A 21882-nucleotide genomic window follows, 5' to 3' on the forward strand; every position below is an offset into this window, starting at 1 on the left:
ACAACACAACACCAATATTATACTCGCTTTCTCAAAAATTTTTTACTGACTTAAGTATGGGAATCCTTTTTATAGATACCAAGCTTGGGTCCGAGTTCACAAGGATACTTCAATTCTAGTCCAAAAGTTATTGGACATCTCGGAGCAGTGTGAAACCAATATATAACGCGGAAAGAGTATCTTTGCCGGAATACTCTTCATTGTTATATGACGTTAAAAAATAGGGGATTCTATTTACTCTTTGATTAGTTAGTTGCATATATAGTCTCATATGTTCTTATTTTCTTTTAGGTTATTATTATTATTATTATTATTATTATTATTATTATTATTTATTTTTTTGTACGCTCTTGCTCTATTTTATTGTTTTTTCTTTTATTTTTAGTGAATCTGATCTATTCACTATGAGTAATTTTGTTAATAATTGGTACTGATAGAAGAGGCAGACTCGGAGTAGAACTAGTGACCAATGTTCATAGCGTGACCCGAATGTTAGAGAGGAATTTGAAAAAGAACACGGAAATATTATTTCTGTTACATCTATTAATGGCACTTTTAATATTAAAGAAATGATCTAGGTAAACTGTAATTTACATTATGAAAATAAAATTGTATAACTTTTACAATAGTTTTTTTAAATTACACATTACTAAACTTTAATTAATGTTAACTAGACTATACTAGTTGTCTTATCATGGGGAGAGCATGATGTTCTTGAGGGAGATGCTAAAAAGCAATGAACCACGAATTATCAATCATGAAGGCGAGTCAAGACAGCAATTCCACGAAGATATTACGGTGGTTGTTATTTTCATTGACCACTCATTATTATGCAAGTTAAAGGATCACTCAATACGAGTAATTTGTTGTGATATCATTGTTTTATCTTTTCTAGACTGTCCGAATTAAGGGTATTTCATACTAAAATTATCGGATCGAATTTAATATCCCGATTTTTAAATTTGGATCCGATCCGATTCGCACGTTCGCGAATCGGATCGGATCTTGGATATATCTGCAAAATATATAAATATTTTTAAAAACTTATTTTTATTTAAAAAATATTAATAAAATACTATTTTCAATTCTTTTAAAGATATCTACTCTTAAAATATTATTAAACATACTTTTTTTAAATAATAAAAATAAAATAATACAACATATATAATAATTATTAGTTGAAATAAAATATTAAAAAATATTTACTTATTTATTTATTTATTTTTGCGGATCCGCGAATATACAAATCGGATATACATATACCTATATAAAATCTGCAATCCGATCTGATAAATACCACAAATATGCGGATTAGATTCAATCCATAAATACCCCTTTTTCGAATGAAACTGGAAAGTAGAAAGTTTCTTAAATTTCACTCACCAATGTTGAATCAAAAGGGATATTGCCTAAGACAAAGAACAAATATCCAAATAATTAATGGTGTCATTATCATTTTATATACATGACACACATTTTATATTTATTTTCTATTTTCACCTACCATATCATACACAATAAAATATCAAATATTAACTACACAATAATTTTTTTGATATTTTCATTAAGATTATTGTGAATTAAAATTTTATTATTATTCACTACATAAAAAAATTGTATTTTTTGTGTCATTTATCCAAATGCTATATATAACTTTAAAATAAGTATTTTTATAACTAAAAATTCAAACACAAAATAACTTATTTATAAATTATTATTAATAAAAGTTCTTGTATTTTAAACTTTTTTTTCAAAAAAAAAATTATTTAAATTGTTACCCAGGACTTAAATATCTTTATGCAATAATTTAACTATTTCTAAAGGAGACCACTTTAATAAAGACACTAAAAATGTCTTTTTTTTTTTAAGATATTTATATGTATCATGTTATTATTGGACATCTTTATTAAACCGGTTAATAATTTATTTTTTAATAAACCAGAACAAAATCGGTTTATTATACCAACAATAATAAACCCAATTGTCTGCATTATAATTATTAGACCTGATTTGATCCGATCGAATTACACAATCTAAATCAAACATCTTTAAATTTTTTGATAAAAAGACAAATATATATCTAACTTTTTGTTTTGTAGACATTTAAATCCCTAAAAATTTAAAAATACAATTAGATCCCTAAAAAAGATTGGATTTATTATTATTGTTATAAAAAAATCGATTTTATTTTAATTTGTTAATATATTAAAAAATAACCGGTTCATTAATACATCCAATAATAATACGGCACTTAAGCATCTTTACAAAAAGATGTTTTACGCGTCTTTATGAAAGCACCCATTTCTAAAAGCTAAACACACATAATTGTTCACATATAATCTTTATTACACACTATAATAAGTTTTTTTTATTAAATTAAATAATTTTATGTTCTTTGAACTTTTTTAAACATGATTTTTTTTAAATAAAAATATATTTCATAAAATTTGGTAAATTAAATAGAGAGTCCATATCAGACAAAAAACATTCGACTAGATGTTCATCCAAATTACTATTCAAATATTTTCCAAAAACAAGTTATAACTCACGCTCAATTGTCAGAAGCCTACTATGTTATGCAACACCTATGACCTAAGCTATGTGAATGTGAATACTTGATATTCTCATGAATAACATCACGTATAACATGAAAAATATTTTGTATTCAATACAAAGAAACTAACATCCATATACAAAGGACCTAAGCAAAAATTCTATCTGTAAATTAATATGATATCTTTTATTGATTATACAATTTTATATGGATCACCTTAAATTCTGAATTTTTCATACATGCAGTATGAATTATTCTTGAACTAGTAACAAATTTTTACATTTTTCAAAAAAAAAAAAAAATTAAACAACGTTTGTTCCTATGTGAAAGTGAGGTATAGCTCGTTCTGTTGATACTTGAACTAACTTTCTTTGGTGTAGAGAGGTGGAACGTTGTCTTTTGATGGGGAGGCGGCGTTGGACACCTGCAAAGGGACTCCAACGCTCAAGTTAGTAAGAGTAGAAGATATACGAAGTTATTCAGAATGAATAATGTACCTCTTTCATGTCAGGAGTGGATGTATTTATAGAATTGTTGTGGTTACTTAGTGGGTCTAATATTGTGGTAACTGCTCTTTAGTGAGCTTGTTTAGAGAGATTTACAGAGAGATTCCTGTGCCGATTTGGGTTGGCACGTAGTTGTTTGATTTGATAGGATAAGTCTGTTAGAAGTCCAAAATACGTACTCTCCACGTATTCCTGATGTAGCATGTGGTTATTTAGTTTTAAACATATTCCGATGTATAGTTTTATCTGAGGCGAATTATAGCCAACGGATCATAGCCCCCAAGGTCGACCTGTTTGAAAGTTTGATTTATAAACGGGTTGAGCTTATTTTTGTTAAAGCTCGAAATCAGAATCAGCGAGGGAGCCCCCTAGCTCAACTTGTTTATTAGAGTCTTCGAACTTTGCTGACCTTGGGTGTCTGGTGTCTGAGGTATAGATGATCTTAAGCTTGTTCACGTATACCTCGGATTTGTAGGGCCCTTATAGTTCAGCATTTTTTTATGAAAATTTTCGGGAAATTCTGTGTTTTGGCGGTTGATTTTGAAAATAATATATGATTTGGATTAAATTTGTTGGGAAATGGGGAAAAGACATCTGATATGACTAATGCAGTTAATGCGTGTTGGGAAATGGAACGATTTTTCCCTTGCAGTCCACTAGTTTTTCTTTTCTTTTGTGATAAACGATTCTGATTTGGTTAGGGTTTTGGAGGGTCGTGTGTACAGTGGGCTTTGAAAATTTTGGATTTTGGCTTTATTTCAAGATTTCGATTGATTTTCTGAGAATGAGTAAGAAAGGTTAGTCATTTCTTCTTATCTTTTTTCCTTCTTTCTGTTTCGAATTCTGTCTTTTGGTGATGGAGAAAGGGAAGAGTGTCGTGGTAGGAAAAAGGAAAAATGTCAGGGGTCAGGGTAAGGGAGTGTTGGATGAAAAGAAAGATAAAATTGTTGAAGAGGTTTGGGTTTGGGTCTTTGGGATGCTAACGATCCTTTTGCGTGGGTAGCTGAATCGGTTAAAGACTACGATTCTGTTTTTGATGATGATCGAAGTATTTGTCAGTCAGGTTTGCCATCTTCATGGGTGAGGGAGGGTTGTGGTATTACTTTGAAATTTTTGCCCTGTAGTGCTAATGATCGTGTGTCTCATCGTGGTGAGGACTTCGAGTCATTTTTTGTTTACAATTGCATTTTTGTTGACCTTGGGGTTAAATTTCCTTTTACTGAGTTTGAGCAAGGGGTGTTGGTGCAGCTTAAGTGTGCGCCTTCTCAAATGCATCCCAATTCATGGGCTTTTGTTAGGGCTTTTGAGGTGTTGATGGGATATCTTGAGTGTGAACCATCGTTGGAGGTATTTTTTGCTCTTTTTCAGTGTAAGGGTGTGAAGAGAGGGGGTTGGTTGAATCTGGCGAACGCCCCAGGCCGAGCCATTTTTAGTTTGTATAAGTCGTCTTATAAGGGTTTCAAGTCGATGTTCTTGAAGGTGGGTGTTGCTGATGGTGAGTTTCCATGGTATGTTGATGAGTGTTGGCTAGAGAAGTTTCCTTTGTTTTGGGTCCCACATCCTAGACAGATATTAGGCATGGACAGGATGGAGTATAGAAATGAGATGCTTGTTGAGTTTCTGGTTAATAATATATCTTCATCTTTGTTATTATCTGTTATGGATCTCCTTGATCTTGAATCTGATAAAGATGGATTGGCTGAATATATAGGTAATGGTTATATATCTAGGATTTTTTTTTTTTGGTTTTTTTTTTATAGTTTGTTTGACTTTGATTATGTTTTTTGCAGTGGAAAGGGCTCCGAAGGTGACCTTGAGTGGTTTGCGGGCATTTTTTCGTACCAAGAATGTGGAAAAGCAAGGTTCGAGTAGTCATACTATGACTGAGAAAGATGCGGAAGTGGATCAGCCGTCGCCAGTGAAAAAGGTGAGCTATAAGAGAAAAAGGGACAGCAAGAAAGAAAGGGGTTTGGGTGCAGCCGGGGATAGATTTGGTGGGAAGGAGATTGACATAGAGCAAGTAAAAAGGTTTACTGACAACCAAAGGATTCTTCATGGGTATAGAGGTGACGATGACTTAACGTCTGTTTGGAGTGAGCATTTTCCTTTTTCTCTGTTTGCTGATGAGTATGGGCAGAATCCTGCCGATGTTAAGCTTATACATGATGCCGGTGATGTTGGTCAGGTGAGGTCTTTGGTTTGTGTTTGTTTTGTGAGTCTTTTGTGTTCTTTTGTTTTTCATGAATTTGTTTATTGTGTTGTTAGGTAATGGGTGCCCGTTTGTTGTGTATTGGCCGAACACAAGAGCTTAAGTGTGTTCGGTCAGTATTTGATAAGGCTGCTATGGATCAATTGCTTCAAGAAAATGATGAAAAGGGGAAGAAGCTTTGCGAGGCACTGGATTTGGTGGACTCTCTGCAAGGGAAACTGACGGCCGCCGAGGATGCTGTAAAAAAGCTTGGTGGAGAAAAGACTGCTTTAGAAGCTCGTTTGGTAGTTCTTGGCGTTGAGAAGAAGCAAGCAGAGACTGGGAAGGAGGATCATGGTACAGAAATGTTTGCCGCTGGGTTTGATGGGGCGGTGGAGAAGGTGAAGCTCCTAGCTTCGGAGGTGGATTTGTCTGCTATGGATCCTTGCAAGGTTGTCGTGGATGGTCAGATAGTTGAGGATGAGGATGATGACATTGAGGAGGAGGGTGAGAACCCAATTGTTCTATGAATTTGTAATAGTTTAGTTTGGAAACAATTTATGTTTTATATTTGGATTTTGTGCTTGTATAGCACTTGTTTGTTTTTCTTTGGGTAGGAGACATGTGAATTTGGATTATGCTGTGATGGTTTGTTTTGGTTTAGACTTTTGCAAGCGAATTTTTCTTGCATGAAGATCGGTTTTTGATTGTTTGTCTTATGATCTTACAAGGATTGTTAGTAATGCTCGGCCGAGTAGAGAAATAGATAGAAAAACATGTAGGCTTTGTATTTTATTGATAGTTACAAAGATACGGGGGTGGTGTGCCTCATTAAAACCTCTCCAGCAAAACCCTCCTTAGGGATAAAAATCTGGTAGTAGGAAAAAGAGTACATCACCGTGCCCGACTTGTAGACTAACTGAAATACAGTTTTAAAGAAGATATATTCCAACTATTTGGTAGGATAGTTCCATCAAGTTTTTGTATTTTGTATGCTCTTTTGCCGATAACTTGTTGGATTCGGAATGGTCCCTCCCAATTGGCACTTAGTTTGCCGTGTCCTTGTGGTTTACGTATATCTTCAACCCTTCTGAGAACGAGGTCTCCTTCTGAGAATATCCTCGGTTTGAGTTTCTTGTTGTATTTCCGAGCTATAACTCGTTTAGCGGCTAATTGATGTAGTGCTGATTTGTCTCGGCTTTCTTCGACAAGGTCAAGCTCGGTTCTTCTTGTAATCCTAGTTCAGAATAGTGATAGTAATAGTAGTAGCCCCTAAACTCAACTTGTTGTATGAAAAAAATGATAGTCATGCTTGGAATTTGATGTAGGTAAATAGTAAAGTAAAAGAATTTTGAGAATGATTAGGAATAATGGTTAAATAAGGAGGATAAGCCCCCAGTTTAATCTGATAGCATGGAGGATAAAATATTTCTTTGAAAAAGATATCTGGTATGCACTGATTTTGACTTATAGATACTAATTTGTTTGGAGTTATTATTTCGACATATAAGTGTCAGGTTGTTTGGATTGAATCAGACTTTATAGAAGAAAATATGATTGAATTTGTTGTTTAGATTTGGTTTTGTTGGAAACTGTTTGTGCTTTTGATGAACTGGTACTCAACATTGTTAGATGAACTCATTCTTGATGTTTGAGTATAGTGAAGTTAATAGAGGTAGCATGATTTGCATGATAATTGTTCTGTTGATGTTTTGGAATAGTTTGATCAAAAAAGTGTTTTTGACTTATAAGGCGTAGAAATATTGATGAGAAAAAGAGGTAAACGTTGACTTGGTTTGGCAAATTTCAATAAGTAATTATACAAGATAGGCTGAGTGATATATGTGTTGCTCTTGAAATTATAAGATTGAATAGATATGACTAATAGTAATCAGTGAGGACTGTTGTTGATAGGTCAAATGGATATCGTTGGTTGTTGTTGAGTTGTTTGGAAAAATAAGATCAGTTTGGAATTGGGCATAGCATATTTGGAGTTGTACCAACTTATAGATCAGTTTGCTTGAGATTATTCCGACTCATAGGTGTTGGGTTGTTTGAAATGAGTTCGACTTATAGATGTCGATTTGTTTAAATTGATAGATAGCTTAGTAGCTTGTGCGTTTGAAAACCGAAGTATAGCTCGGTTTTGATTAGTTGATTAAGCCAAGATATTTGTTTGTGGATAGTTTTTCAAACAATAGAGGAATAAAAGTCGTGATTTGCTTGAAAACTAAATTATAATTCAATAAGGAGAGCTGAATTTGAATAATGTATTTGGATATTCATTTAGATAAGCTTGAGCGGTTGACTCAATGTCAATGGATTTGTAATTTGCTTTTGACCATCCGAATTGTAAGTTTGTTTTGGTATGAAAAGAATTGGTGATATATAACTTGGTAACGTGCTTTATGGGGGAGTATATCTCGGTCGAAGATTTGTATATGATTCTGAAGATTCGTGGCAGAGCGGTTTATATTTATCATGTATGAGATGACTTATAGATAAAAAATGATAAGAAAAATTGAAAGTAAAAGAGTAAATATATTTCATTAATGAAGAAATAACACATCACCATACGTCTTTGTATATTGATTTTGGTGTCGAGTGGTCGTTGGAAGTGCAAATTGTTCGAGTTATAACATAATCCGCATGGCGGTACTATTGTTGCAGATGGTCTATAGCATACCAGATATGCTTAAAGAAGGTCAATCAACAATGAAATACAGATAGATAATATTGATAATATACAACTAAATATAACGTAAAATGGTTCAAGTACATAGGTTAGTGTATATCTTATAAAAGGCTATGTCGTATTGAAGATTAAAATAAAAGAATATATAAGCGGCTATTCGCCTCTCAATTGTCATTCAATTTTTAATTTAATTTTTGGATTTTTTTTATTGTATTGTAAATTTATGTTTTGAATTCGTAGGTGAAAACTATCACCGAATCCCGTTAGATAATGTTAGCGGAGCATTTGGCAGAATTTATTTTATCTATTGACGGCTTTGGAGTCAACTTTAAATTTGTCTTTTTATATTAACCTCAGCATTTCATGATATGGGACAATGCAAACACATATTTTATTGGCTAAAGCCGAAAAAATAAATAATTGAAATTAAACGAAGGAACAACACAAATGGGACCGTATGAGTATCGAGCAATCAAAATGCTATTGAAAAATAGAATAGTACTTACTAGTTATTAGCAATAGAAATTTGCGATAGATAAAAAGAATTGAGAATAAATGTATCTCATTGTGTCAATAAAAATAAGTAATTTCACATTTATGCTACTTTATTGAAAACTAATTAAAAATTGTTATAAGGAGGAAAAGAACAATTAGTATAAGAATAAATATTGTGAATAGAGTAAAGGCTGTAAAGCAATGTGAAATAAAAAATAAGACAGAACTTGTATTCCCAAATAATATATGAATTTCAAATGAGTTTGAAAGATTCGCTATTACTAAAGGAGTAGAATAGATGATAAGTCTTTTTGAATTAACATCTTGAAAGTATGAAATTATTCATGTTCAAATTGTTTAGATCCTATGGAATTTTATTCTTGATCAGAGATAATGAAATTAATTTTGCTATTTGGTCATATATAATCTTACGAGGCCAACATTTCTGATGTAAATATGAAAATAAAAAATGGGTAGTTTGTAAATAAAATAGCATACCGCTAGATAATATTATCGAAAAATTTAAAATTTATAGTGCGTTGCAGGATTTTGCTCTTCCGCCATTAATTACATCCTGCAAAAGAAGGTAAAAATCAGGCAGAAAAGATGGTGGGCTTAGATATATGGCCCCACGGTGGGCGCCAAATGTTCCTGTGTGAAAGGAAAAAAGGATTCGACTGTCTCATAACGTTTTGATTATTAAATGGTCCCATTAACAAAACATATTTTTTAAATTTTTTTAATAATTGTCAAATAGTCCTTATTTAATTTTTTTGGTGTCTATCCTTATTTAATTTTAATTACAAATTAATCTTTTATATATTATTTAATTATAAAATCTACCATCTATTTTATAAATTATTATTTTATTATTCATACATCATGTTTATTTACAATTAGAAATAAAAATAACAGTGAAATAGATCTTCTATTAATGATGACGTCCATAAATATTTAGCAATGCAAATCAATGAGTTTTTTATCCCTTGATTTATTACATCCGTAAAAACTAAAAAAATAGTGTTTGTTAGTAATTCAATCGATTAGAAGTATAATACAATCGATTGAATTTCGCACGTCAATATGAGTTTTTTTAAAATTTAATCGATTGGAAGTGTAATCTCAACTCTCAATAACTTCCCTTTATTTGTTAACTTAATTATGTGTAATTACTAGTACTTGATCTATATGTTAAAAAAATTTCTTTATAGAGTGTGTGCAAATTATGATGATCATTGTGCCAAGGTAGTGAACTCGTAGTTTTTACCTCGACTCGTTAAGCTAACTCAAAATCGTAATTCGTTGAATCGTAAGACGGAACGTAAATATGACTCGTAAATTATAAAAATTTAGAAAAATTTAATAGCAAAAACTAATTTTACAGAAAATAAAATAAATCTCAAATAATAAACTAAATTACCCATAGAGTTATAACTAATATATATATACCATAACAAGTCAAAAGTCACAATTCAACACAAATTCACAAATCAAAACACAAATTCACAACTCACAAGTTTATACGATACTAAAATAAATTCAAGTAGCAAATAAACTAACCAAACTACTAGAATAAACAACTAATTAACTAAAATCTAAACAAGTATTTAATAATCATTCTATTCTTCATCAGTCATAAAATCTTCACGAGTTTCACAAACTTCTGCATTACCATCTTCATCATTATCAGGAGCAGGAGGAAGAGGTCTTTGGAGAAGTTCTTTAAACTCATCATCATCAAGATAAGGAACTGTCAAAGGATCCTTAGATGCACCAACAACTCTACTACCACTTGCTTCATCATTTAAATCAGGATCTGGAATTAGAGCATCTAAATCTTCTTCTTCTTCTCCATCTTCGTCAGCAACAATCCACTCTTCATCAGAGTCAACTCATCAAGACTATAGTCATAATCAAGACTCCTTCTAGTTTGTTTTTTCTTTGCTAATCTTGAGTTTGTCATCACAAACACAACATCATTCATGGTTTTAGCTTTTAAACGGTTTCTCCTTTTTGTGTGAACCTTTCAAAAGTAGATAAAAAATATTAGTCAAACAACAAGATAGAATTAAAGAATTAACAACCAAATTTATAAAAGTAAAATGCAACTTATATTTAATTACTAACCATCTCAAAAGCGCTCCAATTACGTTCACATCCAGATGAATTACATGTCAAATTCAAGACACGAATTGCAAATTGTTGGAGCTCTGGATGCTGATCTCCATAAGAATCCCACCATTGAGCTGGAGTTTTAGTATATAAACTCCTCCTGAAAAAATTTTATGGCAGTATTTACATTGTATCTTCTTTCCATCTTCTCCAACAGATATCCCGTGCTCCCATCCTACATCAGTTCTACTTCCAAGAGCATTATTAGAAACTTTTCTTTTACTAGCGATTCCAGCTGTACTTCCTGACTGAGAAGCTGGAATATTAGTCGGATTTTCACTTGCATTAGCTTGAGTCGATGCCATTCCTGTTCAGAAAAAAAATGAAAACAGTAAATATTCAACGAATCAATTCAACAAAAAATTAACAATCCAATTTAAACAAAAAATACCAGCATAACAAAAATTCAAGAATTATATTCAATGCCACAAGTCCACAACAACAATTCAGAGATATAGATAGTTATCAAATTATTGGGATAATATAGGTGACAAATAATGAAGACGTTAAGATATAGATAGTTATAACATGCATGAAATAAATATTATTGCAACAAAACCATAAAGCTCAAATAATGAATGTACACATACAATTTAATTTATGCGTTATATAGATATATAGATAGATAGCCTTTTTCAATAAATATTATTGCATAAAAACCCCACACCAATATAGTGTAGTAGTGCTTATTGCTGCACAACTATTAGTACTGTCATAGTTGCTTATGGTGAAGAATTGAAGATGGAACACATTACAATTCAGCAACTTGGTATAAGCAATTCATTGAAATGCATCAGTTGGAATGGAAGTACAATAATAACACGAGCAAGGCTTCTGAGTTGTGAAAAGTAATAAGGCCAGCCATCTTGTTCTTGTCAGGGTTTATTCAAGTGAGAATACCACCACATACATGCCTTAGATCTTGAGGTAAATCAACATAAGGCTAAAGGTTTAATCGTGCTAGAATTTTATAACTCAGCACTTATTTAATTATTGTTATAGTTTATTTTATCTGATAGAGAACAAAGATTATATAAGCATCACTTGGATATCTAATTCAACCAATTGTAAAATATGTATGTGCTAATGGTTGATGAATTTAAAATCCTGAATCAAATCAAATTTAAACATTTATCTATATGCTTAATTATTATACAACAGGCACATAATCTAATGTCCCTTATGTATACAAACATATATATACCAAAATAAGAGAGATAAGAAATTCAAAAGTAAGGACAGTAAACAAGATTAATTAATGGTTAACAAATCTTATCAAAAATAAGAACATGACTATCCAACTATGCAGCAACATTCAAGAAGAAAGCATAGCAGCACCAGACCAGATCAGATCATTACTTCTGTTGGAATAAATTAGATTTCAATAACCCAGATCATCCATATTGAATCACCAAAAATTATAACATATCATAATGCGGAAGCGTACCTGAATTCATAAACATGAATTCATACGATCGGAAGAGTTTGGATCTTGTGGTTCTTTCGATCTTCCTCAACTAAAGCCTTCTGTATTCCTAGGAGGCTGAACTGCAACTCTTTTGATGGGGAAAGAGTAACAAAGGCGGCTTTGGTATATTGGGGACCGAAACCCTGAAGGTCTATTTATATTTGAGCATGGCACCCATTAAACCCTTAAGCCCAAATAAAATAGTATCTAAAGCCCAAAAGATAATATATCTAAAATCCAAAAAGATAATTATCTAAGGAACAAAAGATAATATCTGGTTTTATTCTCATTTAATTCCAAATCAAAAGTAATAATGACTTATTCAATTAGCATTTAAAAAAATAAATGAGATCATCATTATATAAGTCATTTAATTTGAAATAGCATAATTTGTGATTATAACTAATATATGTATTGCCCACAAATAAGTTAGGAAATCAAATAATTTCCTAACAATCTCCCACTTGGGCTATGCATATACTATTTCTTGACATAATCACATCTTTATAAACTTTATGCGCGCATCTGAATGCTATTTCTCTCATTACTTTAACAATCTGGTCCGTCTCATACATTAGATATGGAACTACCGCAGCTTTTATCACATTAAATGCCGTGACTAAACCACGCCAATCACCATCCTAATATACTCAACGACATAGATCAAATTTGGATGAGTAATATGGAAATTACATGCCAAGTGATCTCATGCATGTCTATTTCCAGCTGGTCCAACTTTATTGAGATCAAACACAATACAAATATTGCAAAATGAACATTTCACATAACATGAAATAAACCATCAACTTAATTCTGCAGAAAAATAACTCAATATCTGTCATAGGACATATAGCATAAACTCCCACTAAACCAAGGCATCACAAATATTGACACCCATCCGAGCAGTGTGCTCATGAAAAACTTTAGGGGTCAATCCCTTAGTAATGGGTCTGCTAGCATATACTTTGTTCCTATATGTCCTATGAAAATATGTTTTTCTTAACCTTTCTCCTTGACAACTAAGAGCTTAATGTCTGTATGCTTCGATTTTATCAAGCTCTTATTGTTATTGGAGTATATTACTGCTGACTTATTGTCACAAAATATCTTTAATGACCGTTCAATGTCATCTACTATACGAAGCTCAGTGACAAAGTTTCGCAACCATATGCCATGAAATCGGAATCAGAGTACCTAATGATCTCCAAATTTTCTGATCTCCGATAAATAAGCATGTAATCCCTTGTTCTCTTTAGATAACGCATTACGCGTTTAACAGCTATCCAATGATCCATGCCCGAATTGCTCAAGTATTTACCCAACACTCCCACTATAAATGATATATCAGGACGTGTGCAGACTTGAGCATACATTAAGCTCCCTAGTGCTGATGCATAAGGTTTATCATGCATTGTTGTCTTCTTAAGATCATTTTGGGGCATTACTTGAGACTAAACCTGTCTCCTTTAACTACGGGTGTGTCCATTGGTCTACAACTTTCTATGACATATTTACTTAAAATCTTTTCGATATAGTTCTTTTGTGACAATCCAAGAATACCTTGAGAGTGATCTCTTAGTATCTCGATTCCTAATACAAAAGAGGCATCACCAAGATCTTTCATTTCGAATTTGTTCGATAGAAATTTCTTAGTTTCATGCAACAAGCCTATATCGTTGCTGGCAAGTAGAATGTCATCAACATACAAGACCAAAAAAAAGTATTTACTCCCACTGAACTTGCGGTATACACATTCATCTATAATATTTACCTCAAAACCATGAGGTAATGACTTAATTAAACTTGTGATACCATTAACAGGAAGCTTGTTTGAGACCATAGATGGATTTTCTCCTTTTCTATTGGATCTCCTTAATGACACTTCTTGAGGTTGTTGAGCTTGCTGTATGGGTTGGGGTTGATGAGGATTCTCATCATTTTCTTGTACTGCAGCAGTATCTCGAGCAACAACAATATTCTTATTGTTCTCTTGTACTGTAACTGGATCTACAGTAGGATTCTTATTTCGCTCTTGTACTATAACTGTATCTTGAGCAATAATAGGTACAAGGTCCTGATCATTGTCAGTTATATAATCCTCATCAAAAGCAACATTCCTAATATTTCCTTCCCCCCCAAACTCAACATCCTCAAGAAATCTCGCATTTCCCGTCTCAAAATAGACCTTGATGCATGATTGTAAAACTTGTACCCCGTGAACGCTCAGCGTAACCAACAAAGTAGCAACTAATTATCCTTGAGTCCAATTTTCTTTCATGCGGCCTATAAGGTCGCGCCTCAGCTGGACATCCCCAAATATGCAAATGCTTTATACTAGGGCTTTTCCCAGTCCAAATTTCATATGGGGTTTTGTTAACTGCTTTACTTGGCACCCTATTAAGGATGTACACTGCGGTCTTTAAGGCTTCTCCTCAGAGTGATTCAGGCAAGGAAGAATGACTAATCATACTTCTCACCATGTCCTTAAGAGTTCGGTTCCTTCGCTCTACAACACCATTCATGCTAGGTTTGCCTGGCATAGTGTATTGCGGAACAATACCACACTCCTCTAGGAAAAGAGCAAAAGGCCCAGGACGTTGCACACCTGAACCGTCATATCTTCCGTAGTATTCACCACCACGATCAGATTTGACAGCTTTAATTTTCTTTCTAAGTTGAAGTTCAACTTCAGCTTTGAAAGACTTGAAAACATCCAAGGCTTGGGACTTTTCATGAATTAAATATAGATACCCGTAACGAGAGTAATCATCTATGAACGTAATAAAGTACCGTTGTCCATTCCAAGAGACAGTAGGGAATGGGCCACATATATCGGTATGTATTAGTTCTAAGACATCTTTAGCTCTCTCGGCACCTAATTTCCTTTCGTTTGTCCTTTTCCCCTTTATACACTCAATGCAGACTTCAAAGTCTGCCAAATTTAGGGGTCCAAGAATTCCATCCGACACGAGCCTCTGAATTCTCTGTTTAGAGATGTGACCTAGGCGTTTGTGCCATAATGATGCCGAATTCTCATTTAGTTTTCGTTTTGTACCTGTTTACAATATTTCATTATTATAGGAATTTAATTCAAGCCTATATAGATTATCTACCAAATGACCAGAGCAAATATTATTCGAATTATAGAAGAGACTGACTTTATTGTCTCCGAACGAACAAAAATAACCTGATTTGTCAAACGAGAAACAGAAACCAAATTCCATCTAAATGACAGTACATAAAATGTCTCTAATAAATCCAAGTAAAATCCACTCGTGGAACATAATCTAAAGGTTCCTATAGCTTCGACTGCAACTATATTGCCGTCTGCCACATAGATGTATCTTTCAGCATCACTTGGCAGTCGGCTCCACAGGCAACCCTGCATAGTAACACTTACATGAATAGTAGCAGCAGAATCTACCCACCAAGTATCAACAGGTGCATAACTTAAACTAGCCTCAAAACAAATGAAAGTAAAAACTATACCCTTCTTTACACGCCATGTGGCATATTTGGTACAATCCTTCTTCATGTGTCCCACCTTCTTACAGAAGAAACAAGTTGAAACTTGATCTTGTTTCTTAGCCTTTTTCTGCTGAGAAGGCACATCCGCAGTAGTATCACGCTTTCTTTTATACTGAGAAGATGAAGCCATGTGAGCACTTTCAGTCTTATCTTGCTGTAGCCTCTCTTCTTCTTGCACACAGTGAGATATAAGCTCATTTAAGGACCAAGTGTCCTTCAAAGTGTTATAACTCACTTTGAATTGCCCAAAGTGTGCAGGAAGGGAAATCAAAATGAAATGCACGAGTAAATCTTCAGACAACTCTAACTTTAGTGCTTTCAATTTTGAAGCAAGATGAGACATTTCCATAATGTACTCCCTTATGTTCCCTTTACCTTTATACCTCATGGAGACAAGTTTGCTCAAAAGGCTACTTGCCTCCGCCTTTTCATTCTTAGTAAAGAATTTTTCAACATCCTTTAGGAACTGTTTGGCATTTTTATCCTCAGTAATTGAGCCCCGAAACGCCTCAGGAATTGAGCGTTTCATGATCATAATGCTCATTCGATTGGATCTCTCCCACTTCTCTATTTTAACCTCATTGAGGTTTTCCGGAGTGGAAGTGGGTTTCTCCTCTCGAAGAGCTATATCTAGATCCATACAACCGAGGACAATCTCCACGGTATCCTTCCAAACTTTAAAGTTTGAACCATTCAGCATAGGAATACTGCTAATTTGCGCAGAAACATTGGTAGCTAAAGCCATAGTTTCTGGATTAGAACAAAAAGAACATGCAGTAAATATTAGTTAATTAATGGGTAAAAAAATCCATATTGAGATATCTAGTACAACATTAATTTTCAATCTTTGGATAGAAAAATTAACTGTAAGTGATACTCTCATTGCAGTAATCAAATATTGTCAAAATTCCTGTCACACATTAAGCCTTTCTTTGGACCGACTTAATGCGCACGTGAAAACTTAAACTTCGCAACCTATTTATTACCGCATATATTTTCTATTAATTGGCCAAACAATAACCTTCCTTTGGGCCGACTATTGACCGCATAATTAATAGAAAATAAACAGAAGTGTGCAATGCTTATTATTTGGCCAAACAATAAACTTCCTTTGGGCCGATTATTGTTCGCATAAATAATAAGTATTACTTTATTCTTAATTAGTTATACCCAAACATGTATTTACTATCAATATGTGTATGTAATTCGGCCAAATATAGACCTTCCTTTGGGCTGACCAATATTCGCATGAATTACATAACACCATATTCCTTATGTTTTGAATAAATCAATTTTCACAAAAGAGGTTACTTTGGCAGCATAATGTTCAATCAATTTGTTTCAAAACCAAATCTTTATAATAAATGGTATAATAATCCAAATTGTTACTAGTTTCCTTATGTAACAATTAAATAATATTTTTATTATTATTCAAATATTATTAATATGTACATATAATTTGGCCAAATATAAATCTCCTTTTAGATGGATTCATATTCGCATAAGTGACATATACATATTAATCCTTATATCCTAAAAGGATAATCAATTATTAATATATCAAATTAAAATTTTGATACAGCGATACGTATATATATTTTAAAAACAAATGCGTTATAAGCAACAACTTATATGAATGGCGATGAGCGACAATACACATATATATTGCTTGATCATGTGTTAAGAATGCAATACATTTACATGTATGAAATATATTACTGGATGATCAAATAAATTAATATATATAAAGTCTGTATGCTCGTTAAAACAAAATTCACTGATCCATAAAATTAAATTCGATCCAAAGTCTAAACAGAGAGTAACAACGCAAACATATTTCATTCAGCGAAATAAAAAAAATTTAATATTCTCAATGACTCAATTATGGATGGCTCTGATATCACTTGTTGGAATAAATTAGATTTCAATAACCCAGATCATCCATATTGAATCACCAAAAATTATAACATATCATAATGCGGAAGCGTACCTGAATTCATAAACATGAATTCATACGATCGGAAGAGTTTGGATCTTGTGGTTCTTTCGATCTTCCTCAACTAAAGCCTTCTGTATTCCTAGGAGGTTGAACTGCAACTCTTTTGATGGGGAAAGAGTAACAAAGGCGGCTTTGGTATATTGGGGACCGAAACCCTGAAGGTCTATTTATATTTGAGCATGGCACCCATTAAACCCTTAAGCCCAAATAAAATAGTATCTAAAGCCCAAAAGATAATATATCTAAAATCCAAAAAGATAATTATCTAAGGAACAAAAGATAATATCTGGTTTTATTCTCATTTAATTCCAAATCAAAAGTAATAATGACTTATTCAATTAGCATTTAAAAAAATAAATGAGATCATCATTATATAAGTCATTTAATTTAAAATAGCATAATTTGTGATTATAACTAATATATGTATTGCCCACAAATAAGTTAGGAAATCAAATAATTTCCTAACAACTTCAACTTTTTTAAACTAGGAAAAATCAAATTCAAAACAGTAGAAATCAAGAGGTCTAAACAAGCAGAACATAGGCAACCTATATTGATCCAAATCTCTACACATAAATACACAACCTGAATTTAAGAGGTCTCTAATTATGTTATAACAATGAGATAATTTTATCATTCTAGTCTTCTGCAGCATCATCAATTTTCTCACCCTCAGGCACACCACGAAGGTAGAGAACATTGTTACATCTAGAAATAAAAATAATAAAACAAAACATACTTATTTTCATTCAAGAGGTTTAGTCAAACACAAATCAAATAGGCCACAACCATTGACATAGAGCCACAGAAGTAGCGTTCAATTATATTACTAGAGTGAGGAAGTGATATGCTTCTTCTTAACTTACCTGATGAACTAGCAGCAAAGGGGAGGGGAAGAGCAGTGACCAGCGATCCAGATTCCAATCTAGATTCCAAAGCCAGAGACAGAGAGGCAGAGCCACTGAGCCAGAGAGCCTCAATGTGTTGCAATCGCAAAGTGACGCTCACGGCCTCACGCAGTCCAACCACCACCAGTTCGAGTTGATAACACCAGCGGCAAACCTCACGGAGTCACGGCGAGTCGGCGATGCTCCAAATTGAGGTTTCCGGTCGCGCGAAATTCAAATTTCAGAGAGAAAAAGAGATAGAGTCAGAGATTGAGACTTGAGAAAGGTGAAAATTTGAAATTTTGGCCATGGAGAATTGGAGATAAACTGTAAAAGTAAAGGAGATTAAGAGATTAGAGACTGTTACTCTGCTAGGGCTCTTCTTCTATGGTCTTCTATTTAGATTGGGCCATTGGGTTGGGGTGGGCTGCAATCAGGGGGCTCAGGGCCAAGGAAAAGAACTTCTTCAACCTGAAACGCAACCACGCAGCAGAAGCTACGATTCCGGCAACTCTGCGATTTTCAACGGCGATTTCACACGAAGCAGCGTGGTTCTGAACGAGAAGCAGAAGCGCAACGGAAAGATGAAGTAGAAGCGTATAATCGTGCGTTTTCACGAGTTTACACGCGATTTTGACTACCTTGCATCGTGCTTGATTAGTTTTTTTTTTTCTTTTTTAAAAAAACTTGTGTGCTAGTTATATAGTGCTTAATTATGTAATATATCCTATTGTTCTACTTTACCTTCTCTCGTTATATATGTGTGTCCCTAACCTATCTTCTTCCGTTTATTGTTTAGGGTATAACATTATTTCTGCTTACCATGATAAACCCGATTTTAGTCGTGTATTCTGTCGTCATGATAAATTTCTATTTGTACATAAGCTTTACAGCTATCATGCTGACCAAACAAACAAACAAATCTTATATATAAATAAGTCGCCGTTAAGGGAATAGTGAAAAAGCACGTTTTAAAATAGATCCTAACATATCATATAGTTGCCGCTGTTCAGCTAAATACAAAAGTAAGGTTTGAACAATTTCAGATGATATAGTGAACTAACGAAAATTTGCAACCAATGTAACCAATTCAAGAGAGTACTAGTTCTAAATTCAATTTTCATTTAAATATTTCACATGAGTATATCAATCAATTATTGATTGACGTGTGTTTCCGAATATATTTATATATAAAGATTGGTCACAAGTCACCCAACAAAACTGGGGTTAACACCATGTCCCACCAGAACATTAATTTATAAATTTATAAAAAAAAAATACAAAAGCAATGGAAATAGCAATTATAACATTGATACGGCTGGTGAATGGATTCTTATCTTATGCTATAAGGGATTTGAGGATCCTATATAATAATGGCAGAACAAGAACTCTCAAACCCTAATTCGATCTTCTTTTAGTTTATTTAATTTGTGAGCCCAAATAAATCAGATCAAGATTGCGCAACATGAATCCTTGGAACCCATGTGATGATTTATACTTTCAGATTTCATCATCTTCTGCTGATTATGACTATTCATCCCTCCCTATAATCCAAACATCACCATCAGCCGCGGAAGATCATCATCATCATCAGATCCTGGTTCATGGATATGAATATGATCCTGCTATGATGGATGCAAGTGCAAGTGTACCACCTTGTCCAAATCAAAAGGGAAAGCAGCGAAAAGAGTTGACTCCTAATAATAATGCTTTGGGAGCAGAAGATGGTGATGAGAACAAGAAGTGGATGCATAGGGAGATAGAAAAACAAAGAAGGCAAGAAATGTCAAGACTTTGCACCACCTTTAGAACTCTTCTACCTTTTGAATATATTAAGGTAGGTTTTCATACCATACACATTGTATTTTATTGTTTATGTATTAATATTTCATCTCTTTAGTTTTATTTTCAGCTGTATATATATATATAGAAATTGAAGTAATTAAAATTTGAAACCAAGTATAAACATGATTTTTTGGACAGTTAATTATTTGTATTGTTTACGGTAAAAACTCAGGTGAAGTCGACTTCACGTGAAGTTGATACTTGAGAGCCGTTAGATAAAAATTTAGTCAAATCAGTCAAATTATTTAACGACTCTCAGATATCAACTTCACGTGAAGTCGACTGCACCTGAGTTTCCACCATTGTTTACTGATGATGACCAAAATCATTAGGGAAAGCGGTCAACTTCTGATCACATGCATGAGGGGGTGAAATACATCAAACACTTACAGAATAGGGTGGAAAAGTTGCAAGCCAAAAGGGATGAGTTAGTGAAGTCGATTAATTTGAGACCTAATAAGAGTGGAAGTAGTTCTTCTTCTTCTTCTACACAGCATGTTCATCATCAAACCTTTGTCATTGTTGAACCCTTCTCTGGGGGAGTTCTGATTAAGTGCAGTTATAGCTTCAGGAACTATGCATTCCCTTTATCAGGAATCTTGGACATTGTGCTTAGACAAGGCCTTAATGTTGTTGATTGTACTTCAATCACCACTGATGATCACAGGTTCATACACACTATCCGATCAGAGGTACCATTATCATTATTGTTATTTCAGATTATCAATTCAATCCCGCTACGTTACCAACAGCGTTTCTGCCAATTTTTGCCAACTTTTGTTTATGACTGTGTTTAACGGAAATGTCTTTGTGGATGTGTCTAACAAAAATGTATTTTTTATGGCTGTGTCTAATGAAAGTGTCTTTATATATATATATTTTGGATGTGTCTCTTTATACATGTGTTTAAAATATAATAATTAATTATTGTTGACAATAAGTTGGCAGATAGTATATTAGTACTCTATACTTTTCCTTATCAATTTGGATTGTTATTAATTAGTGTCATGTTGTTATAATAATGTTTATGTATGACTTGAAGGATCCACAAGTGATGACCACTGAGACTGATGACTACACCGAACTGCAAAGAAAGCTTAAGGAAGCTATATCATCATCAAGTAATTAGTATTCCGCTACGAGTAATGTTAGGTAGACCAAAAAAACAGTTACAACTTACCTTATTTAGCATTAATTAATTGTCGCAACAATTAATAAATACTAAATAAAGTAAGTTATGGCTATTTTTGGCTGATTTTCTTTGGTTACCAACCATTTCCGTTTTCGCTACATACATACTAGGTATCTTTTTGTGCTTCACAAAATTATCTTATGTGGCCTGGCCAGTCTTTAATCTTTTTCGGTTAATCATAATTTATTAGTATATGTGGTATAGTGCAGTAACTCATTAATGTATGTCAGATATAATAATATTAGAATGTAGTTTATTAGAGTCTCAATTCAATGTATCTACATTGATACTGCCTTCATTAATTCTGTTATCAAGGATGTGTTCCAAATTAAATGAGTCTAAAAAGAATCATT

The 21882-nt window shown here is 33.2% G+C and overlaps 2 protein-coding genes across 2 annotated transcripts; one reads left to right on the plus strand and one right to left on the minus strand.

Annotated features, from left to right (window-relative positions):
* Window positions 1-15187: 15187 nt before the first annotated feature.
* On the minus strand, window positions 15188-17612 carry LOC148546939 (uncharacterized). The gene is made up of 2 exons (XM_088498445.1): window positions 17597-17612; window positions 15188-16356 (listed from the first exon to the last, which is right to left on the minus strand). Exons 1-2 carry the CDS (start codon window positions 17610-17612, stop codon window positions 15188-15190), a joined length of 1185 nt encoding a protein of 394 aa, XP_088354571.1.
* A 2238-nt stretch (window positions 17613-19850) lies between these two features.
* On the plus strand, window positions 19851-21473 carry LOC107619681 (transcription factor bHLH118-like). The gene is made up of 3 exons (XM_016321977.3): window positions 19851-20329; window positions 20670-21029; window positions 21380-21473. Exons 1-3 carry the CDS (start codon window positions 19958-19960, stop codon window positions 21464-21466), a joined length of 819 nt encoding a protein of 272 aa, XP_016177463.1. The 5' UTR covers window positions 19851-19957; the 3' UTR covers window positions 21467-21473.
* Window positions 21474-21882: the final 409 nt, after the last annotated feature.

The sequence above is a fragment of the Arachis ipaensis genome, chromosome B9 (genome assembly GCF_059453495.1).
Source record: "Arachis ipaensis isolate K30076 ecotype BB chromosome B9, ASM5945349v1, whole genome shotgun sequence".
Taxonomy (NCBI): Eukaryota; Viridiplantae; Streptophyta; class Magnoliopsida; order Fabales; family Fabaceae; genus Arachis; species Arachis ipaensis.

What these genes read in the sequence shown, in the direction of transcription:
- LOC107619681 (XM_016321977.3), top strand. Translation starts at nt 19,958, where the DNA reads ATGAATCCTTGGAACCCATGTGATGATTTATACTTTCAGATTTCATCA. An exon ending in TACCTTTTGAATATATTAAG is followed by an intron (nt 20,330 to 20,669) that starts GTAGGTTTTCAT and finishes CAAAATCATTAG; the next exon opens with GGAAAGCGGTCAACTTCTGA. An exon ending in TACACACTATCCGATCAGAG is followed by an intron (nt 21,030 to 21,379) that starts GTACCATTATCA and finishes TATGACTTGAAG; the next exon opens with GATCCACAAGTGATGACCAC.